Raw genomic sequence first — 7,466 nt, 5'->3', positions numbered from 1 at the left:
AAATAGGTTGTCGTGTATTACTTTCTATATCTAATGCACTGTTTTTCACCACAGACAATGCCAGTGTAGTGTGTGTAAACGTACGCCAATGAGTGGGTTGGGGACTTGAAAGCTAAGAGCTTGGATTCTGAAGGGTTTCAGCGAGCCCCACACCATGGCAAAAGCTCATAAAAAGATGCAGAAAGCCTAAAAAGATAAAGCTAACAAGTCTTCTCAATGCCATCACTTCCCTCGTTATTTAATTATCTGCATGCGATGCAATCCATCCCCCTCTGCAAAACCATGATTGAAACCAAAGTCCTCCATAGGTTGTCCCCTGCTCCAGCTTGAACAGGTATAGCAGTAGCGCTGTCTCAATCACGAATACAAGAATTGTGAAGCATAAAAAATCGAATCTTGGAGAAGAAAATCAAGTGGCGCAATGGAGGAGAGCGGCAGAGTGTACAGGAAAGGCAACTGGAGTCTCCACGAGACGATGATCCTGATCGAAGCTAAGAAGGTGGATTACGGCCGGAGGACGCAGAGAACGTTGAAGGAGAGCGGCGGCGGTGCCGGCAGCAGTCGGCCGCAGGAGATGCGGTGGAAATGGGTGGAGGATTGTTGCTGGAAACAGGGGTGCCACCGGAGCCAGAACCAGTGCAACGACCGGTGGGACAACCTCATGCGAGACTACAAGAAGGTGCGATCCTACGAGGCGAGCTCGAGCCACGATCCAGCCTCGCCGTCTTACTGGAAGCTGGAGAGGCACGAAAGGAAGGAGAGAAACCTGCCCGCCAATCTCCTGCCGGAGACATACGAAGCTTTGAGTGAGGTGGCGCAGATTAGAGCCGCCATGGCGGAGAAGCCACAAGGCGGTGGCGATGGTGGCACGCCATTGGTTGCTCCATCCATAGGTTTGATTGGTTCCCTGATTGGCTTCAAAATTCGACCTTCTGCCTTAAAATCAAAATTTTAATCTCTCTCCTTCAATATAAGTTTAGATTCTGAAGACAGTGAACGCTCGATCTCAGCATCGCCGGAGAGGAAGAGAAAACGAGGAAGAACAGGGGAAGAAAGCAGCAGCCACCACCAACTCGAGCTCGGCTCTGCGATCTCCAAATGCACCTCGATCATAGCAGAAGCTCTGCAGGACGGTGAGGAGAAAGAGGGGATGAGGCACAAGGATCTCCTCGGCATCGAGCAGAGGAAGGCGAAGCTGGAGGAGACGAAGTCGCAGGTCGCCGCTCAGTCCATGGACGGCCTCGCCACTGCCGTCGACAAGCTCGCCACCTCCATCCTCGGCTTGGTCACTGCCAGAGTGCAGAAGCTCCAAAAGTAAATGGCATCCAATCATGAACCAAGCTCGGTCGGTCGAGATTGCTGTTCCGGAGAAAAAGCGCAGTCCACGAAGAAAGATTCTCTGCCTCTTTCTCTCTTTCTTTGCACGTAAGAGGATGATGATGTTGACTTAATTAGATTACACAGCGTTGAACTTGCAGTGGGTTTGGATTTGGAGCTTGATCAATAGATTTGTTTGGTGTAATCTAATCGTTGTCATGTTGGATCGAGGCATTTACTTTTTGTGTCAGAGTCGCTTTTGTTGTTGTTGTGGGTGGACAAACAAGTACTTGGAGAGCAGTCCATTGATCAGTCAAACTGATATAAGTATAAAATTACAGTCATGCCATCCAAGGTCTTCTTTGGATTACAATCAATTCCATTTTTGTTAGTAGAAATCTTACTCAAATTAATTTTTAATCAATCAATATCACAAAATATCTTATTTAAAAATTTCAAATCAATTTGATTGAAACTATTGATAATTAATTTCTTTTTTTAATAAAAACACCAAAATAGCTGATCACTTGACTTGGTTGTGCCAAAAGGTTTTGGCTTTTCTTTTCTTACCAAACGAAAAAATCAAGTCAAAATTGCAATCAAACAAAACAAATGTGTTTTTGAAGCAATAAATTCAGGATGAATGCTACAATGCAGTGATTAAAGTTGCAGAGCCAGCAAAGTGAAAACATTTCAGATGGACTAACATTCACACACTTTGTGGGAATTGTTAATGTCAAACTCATGAATGCTAATAGTTGTGGAACTAATTAATTCGGATACATTATTTTACACCAAAAAAGGCAGATTGATAGTTGCTGAAGAGACTTTCAGAGGTGCCAGAAAACAACATACTTTCTGATAGTTTGAAACAATTCTACCAATCTATTTCTCTGGACATCTATTGTTAATATACATCAAGGAAAAAAAACTTTAGGGCTTCAATTTCTTACAGACCTCTGATGGTTACCTTCACCGGTCGGAGAGGATGAAGACGAGGACGATAAACCAGAGAGCAAACTTCGCTCCTTGTCCTTGTTGAATGCATCTCTAACATTCTCCTTGAGCTCGCAAATTCGCAATTTTTTCAACTTCTGCTCGTCAGGGGTGCCTTTCTGTAGGTAGGAGGGTTCAAGCAAGTTTTCCTCGAGGAAGTTATCTAACACTTGTGAACAATGGGGGAAATAGCGCCGACCAAGCTCAACTGAACAATTATGCATATGGTATCAGTTATTGCAGTGAATAACATAGCGTCTACACTAAAATTTAATAGGTAGAGTCAAGTGTGGATTAAGAGAGAACATTTGTAATCATGTGAAAAATTACCGGTTTTGTTCAAGGCTTCGATCCTAGAGTGAAGCCTCTTATTCTGCCCTACGGGTGTCTCATTCAGGTCAACTTCCCTGAGGTTACTAGCACTTCTAGATGGAGGAAGATCAGTGAATTCTGAAGTCGTATCCGCATGTGCTATTTCCATGGCTAGCTTGGCTTCAGCAGGGAAGAACAATCTCGCACATGCAACTGAATGGTATAATACCCAAATAAGTACCATCTTTAACACATCAAAGTCATCACAAGAATATGTAAAATATGATCTCTCTCATTTTCTACATAGTATCTGTAATAAGAATCTATATGCAGAAAATTTTCTGCTGGAGCTGATTCAAAGAAGAAAATATCAAATTTTTGACAATTTTTATCCACATATTCATGGAAGCAAAATAATCTAGGCTCAAGACTGTCAGACAACAAAACCGCAATCTTTATACGAGTGAGGTAGGTGTTGAAACAAATGCTTTTATCAAAGGATACTTATACCAAGGGGAAGTATACATACCATTCATGGATCTTAAGCATGCATACCTTTCGTTTTTCAAGTTAGTGTCAATAATGGTAAGAAATGATACTAAAGCAATAATCTCATAATAAGGACTGCATGCAGAAAAGGACTATATAAAGGTGCAGCTAGCTCAACAAATAAGAGGACTAGGTAGTACATGCTAAAAAATAAACACCATCAATAATCATGGTCACTTTCTCTTCTAAAAATTTACCTCTATTTTCCAGATAAAGTAGCTTCATGTGTGGATCATCAGCGAACAATGGTGAAGTGACAGAGTCTTCCACAGTAATAGAATTCCTCATCTCTCTCTCTATAATTTCAATGCACAACTTGTTTTTATTTGACTCCTGACCTTGCTCTGTCCTTGTATAATAGTCTTTTGCCCTCGTTAATCTTCTACATATCGTAACAGCATTTTCACCATCAGCAGTTGTGTCGAATGCAGAGGCTCCTTTGGTAAGAAGCGAGACAATTACTGCTGGCTCTCTTCTCATTGAAGCTACATGAAGTGGTGTATATCCTCTGTTGTTTTTTAAATTTACATTGGCTGAGTTGAGGTCTAACAGCTCGGCAACAACTTTGGAATCACAGTAAGCAGCTGCATAATGTAGAGCACAAGCATCATCTAGAGTAACTCCAGATTCACTCAGGAGCAACTTTACAAGCTCAACATCATCACAGTCAAGGGCCCTGTGGATTCTTTTAATTCTTTTCTCATGTATAGGGTCTGCGACACCATTAGATTCCTTGGGTTGTGATTTTCGGCGCAATGTCCTGATTTCTTCAGCTACTTCTGGTGGGAGCTCCTTCTCAATAGCAACATCATCAAGATCTGACCTAGCTACTCTTTGGACACAATTAGAGAGCAACTGGTTGAGCTTTGAGTGTGAGGCAACCTGGAGGATAGGGATTACATCTTCCACTAGAGCTTTCTCCACAAAATTCAGAAGTCGACGCTGTAGATCATAGAAAGATGAAAAATCATTTGAGAATTTAGAGGTGTAGCATATAAATATCAAAAATATATTGATACCAAGATAAAAAGAGGACTTTGAATAATAATTGTGAGTTTACTCGTGTGGAGGATTTGCATAACATCAGATAGTCATACAAAACATTACAGTGATAATCTCATACTTGGACTCTTCTTTTACCACTTCAGTATCTATATCAAATACAAACACTCGAGCAGACACTTTTATATTTCTATTGGTGATGTGTAAAAAAGTAAGAAATAGTCATGTCCAAGTAATTACTTATCTCATAAATTCAACTTGTTATACAGCTAAAAGGCATGGATATGCAAAGTCTTGCCTAAATGCAAAAAAACATTTAGGATGAAAGCCATAAAATAAGCTCAAGGTGGATATAAACGCACAGATAGGAACCACAGGACTCAAAAGGGAAGGAAAAGAAAGATATATTTTTTTTTATCCTTTTTACAACCGATGAAATATTAGTGTGTCTAGGAAATTCTTCAATAGTAACACTTGTGAATCGAAAAAGTTTTACTTTTCTTGGTTTCTAGCAGATGTTTGCATAGTCATCAAATTTATAAAAGAAAAAAAAAAGACTATATGCATTTTCACAACGCTTTGTATAGTCATCAACTAGAGGTTTTTCATACAAGTTAATTGTGGAGGTGGTGTGGTGTTATGTTCTCTCCATTAGGGTCTTTCCGGACAGGTCACGCCAAAGACACGAATCCTCCATCAATTACATAATACAGATACAGGTCTCTTTATCTGCAATCCTATTAAGCATAAACTAGATATTTCAACAGAACAAAGCCATTTTTTCTTGTTCTAATCAAGCAAAAATTAAAAACATCTAGCATCAGATCTGAATTATCTCATCCACGTAAAACACATATATAAATTTTCAACTAGTATGAAGTTTCACCAATTATAGCAGTCACAAAAACAGTAAAAATCCACATAATGATGAATTCTATAAATAGAAGCTTAGGAAGAAAGACATTGAACTAAAGACTAACGAATAGAGAATCTACCTGTAAAAGCGAGACAAGCTCTGTAATCTGAAAGACCGAAGACGCGTACAAGAGCTCGACGGCGCAGTCAATGGCCGGCCGGCAAGCGTCGTGCGGGCAGAGCCTGTCGACACAAATCGATACCTCCGGAGGTGCCGACTTCAGCTTACCAGTGTAAAGATAGCTCAAGAAGACCGTGAAGGCCTCGCGGCCAACCCGACCGCCTGGAACCAGCTTGTCCATCTCGTACCTCGGCTTTTTCTCTGGCCGAGACCCCCCTCCGCTTTCTTCCTTCGAGAAGAGGTCACGGAAGAATCGGCTCCTGGCCGCCAGGATGCAGCGGTGGACGCCGACGGGGGTCCCTTCCACCATGATCTCGGCGTCGGTGCAGTCAAACTCCGTATCGAGGAGGAGGCATCCCAGGTTGGAGCTCAGCTTGCTGAGGCTCAAGACCTCGAGGTTAGTCCCGCACTCCGGCGCCGGGGGCTGCGCGTGAGAGCTCGGGGCGGAGACAGGAGCATGGTACGCGCTTGAGCCATTGGAGAGATAGGAAGAGGCTAAGCTTATGGAAGACGATGGTTCGGTCATGTTGAGCATGGCGTAGAAGACAAGAAAGCTTCCACCTTGTTCTTCCAAAAACACTTTTTTCTTCGGAGACCAGCGATCCAAAACCCTCAAATCAAACTTTTCCCCCCAATTTCTTCACATACGCTGCTCAGAGAAGGAATTCATCGAAAATAGCTTTGATAAACCCCCAAATCTCAATCAAAAAATCAATTTCTGATGGAAATTTCACCAAACTCAGAGAGTCAAACGACTAAATCCCCAACTCCAACAGAATCAAGCAGAAACCCAGAGAAACTTGGCGGAACGCGAGCGCAATCAGAAGTGAGATCTGCAGATTGGGGGAGGAAACCGATGCCAGATTTAGGAGGATGAATCTATTTGTGGTAAGTGTTGTGGATTGGTCTGGGGAAGAAGATTAGAAGAGGAAAGAGGAACAGGGCGGTGACGGGACTTCTCTTGGCCGCGTTTAGATGCTGAAGTCGCGAGGTGACGCGACGGATGCCGTCACCGCCCGGTGGTAGAGTTAAATGACGTGGGCGGCATGGCGACGAAGTTTCTTCGAGCTTTCTCAGACTTTTTGTTTGGTTTGGTTTTGTTTTCTCAGACTTTATTTAAATTATTAATATTTATGAATAATTTTTTTTCATGTATTTAATGGTAATAAAGACTTCAAATTTTATCTTACATAATTAAAAAAAATCTTCCAGTATAACACTCCTTATTTTTCATTCTTTTCCATCCACTCAACTACACACGCCATGGCAGTGGAAATGATGGCGACATACATGACGAATATGCACCATTAAATGATCCTCTTAAGTTTTCATTAACACTAATTGTACATTAATTAAATAATTAAGAAGATTTTTCTAGCTTTCGGCAGGTCACGACACGTACGTCACGTCACGTCGTGAGCGATAGCGAGTCCACGTTGACCCACCGCCCCTGTCGGCATGTTACAACTCTTCCCCGGTAAGATGACCGCCCCGCTCACCAGTTGACCTTCTGTCTATCAATCTGCGGTCGATTAAAAAAACCGAACCGGAAATTAAACCGGACAGCGCTGGAGATCACTGATAAGATGCTCCATCAATGAATCGATTGGTCGAATTGCATGTTAATTTTAATATTAAATTGATTACTCAGACCGACTTAAGTAATTCAGTAAAATTATAAGAGTAAAACAAAAAAAAACTATTTAAAAAAATTAAAAGACATGAATTATAAAGAACGCAACTAAAATTTAATTAAACCATAAATTAACTAGATGACACGTTGCGGATGGACCCCACGATTGTGATATTCAAATGATTCTTGCGGTGATGTCATGCCACACGACTTGTGACGTCACCTTACTATTTCTTTTTCTTTTAATGAAATGTAATAAATGAAGTATAATTTTTTTGATTAGTCCTAAATTGATGCCCATGATTAATGGGAGGTTTGGAACATAAAATGGACCATTAGAGGCACAATTAGTTTAATGATATGGATAAACAATAATTGAGGGTATAAGCTAATTAATGGGAAAAAAGAAGGAAGGTACATGAATTTTAAATGGTTTAATTGATCTTTTCCATTTAAATTAACTTTGTATGTTTTTTCAAAAGAAAATATAGGTCAAGTTAATAAATGAACACACCTTTAAGAGTTTATTAAAATATAATATTTATATTGAATTGTTGAGAGAAAGTGTATCCAAAATGATTAACATTATATAATTAAAGTGATTTGAAGATTGATATAATT

The 7,466-nt window shown here is 40.7% G+C and overlaps 3 protein-coding genes across 3 annotated transcripts in view; 2 read left to right on the top strand and 1 right to left on the bottom strand.

The window, feature by feature from the left end:
- LOC141832565 (9-cis-epoxycarotenoid dioxygenase, chloroplastic-like) overlaps nt 1-109 on the top strand; it is a 1,912-nt gene extending 1,803 nt beyond the window's left edge. Inside the window, exon 2 of the mRNA XM_074720053.1 lies at nt 55-109. Within this exon, the coding sequence (XP_074576154.1) occupies nt 55-109 (55 nt within the window). The remainder of the gene's footprint in view (nt 1-54) is intronic.
- Nucleotides 110-421: 312 nt separating this feature from the next.
- LOC141831637 (uncharacterized) lies at nt 422-1,318 on the top strand. The gene is made up of 2 exons (XM_074719035.1): nt 422-893; nt 981-1,318. The coding sequence occupies exons 1-2, from the start codon at nt 422-424 to the stop codon at nt 1,316-1,318; spliced, it is 810 nt and encodes a 269-aa protein (XP_074575136.1).
- Nucleotides 1,319-2,062: 744 nt separating this feature from the next.
- LOC141831635 (BTB/POZ domain and ankyrin repeat-containing protein NPR2-like) lies at nt 2,063-6,140 on the bottom strand. Its single transcript, XM_074719030.1, has 4 exons — nt 5,172-6,140; nt 3,372-4,116; nt 2,644-2,838; nt 2,063-2,521 (listed from the first exon to the last, which is right to left on the bottom strand). Exons 1-4 carry the CDS (start codon nt 5,745-5,747, stop codon nt 2,259-2,261), a joined length of 1,779 nt encoding a protein of 592 aa, XP_074575131.1. The 5' UTR covers nt 5,748-6,140; the 3' UTR covers nt 2,063-2,258.
- Between the last annotated feature and the right edge of the window lie 1,326 nt (nt 6,141-7,466).

This window comes from Curcuma longa, chromosome 7, assembly GCF_044706935.1.
Source record: "Curcuma longa cultivar G26 ecotype Majalengka, Jawa Barat chromosome 7, ITB_CL_G26_1.1, whole genome shotgun sequence".
Lineage (NCBI taxonomy): Eukaryota > Viridiplantae > Streptophyta > Magnoliopsida > Zingiberales > Zingiberaceae > Curcuma > Curcuma longa.
Note: the sequence above shows the minus strand (reverse complement) of the source record. Positions and strands in the feature narration are given on the sequence as shown.

Coding starts and splice junctions, on each gene's coding strand:
- LOC141831637 (XM_074719035.1), top strand. CDS start 422: ATGGAGGAGAGCGGCAGAGTGTACAGGAAAGGCAACTGGAGTCTCCAC. Junction 894..980: donor ATTGGTTGCTCCATCCATAG/GTTTGATTGGTT, acceptor ATATAAGTTTAG/ATTCTGAAGACAGTGAACGC.
- LOC141831635 (XM_074719030.1), bottom strand. CDS start 5,747: ATGCTCAACATGACCGAACCATCGTCTTCCATAAGCTTAGCCTCTTCC. Junction 4,117..5,171: donor AGCTTGTCTCGCTTTTACAG/GTAGATTCTCTA, acceptor TATGATCTACAG/CGTCGACTTCTGAATTTTGT. Junction 2,839..3,371: donor ACTTTATCTGGAAAATAGAG/GTAAATTTTTAG, acceptor TATACCATTCAG/TTGCATGTGCGAGATTGTTC.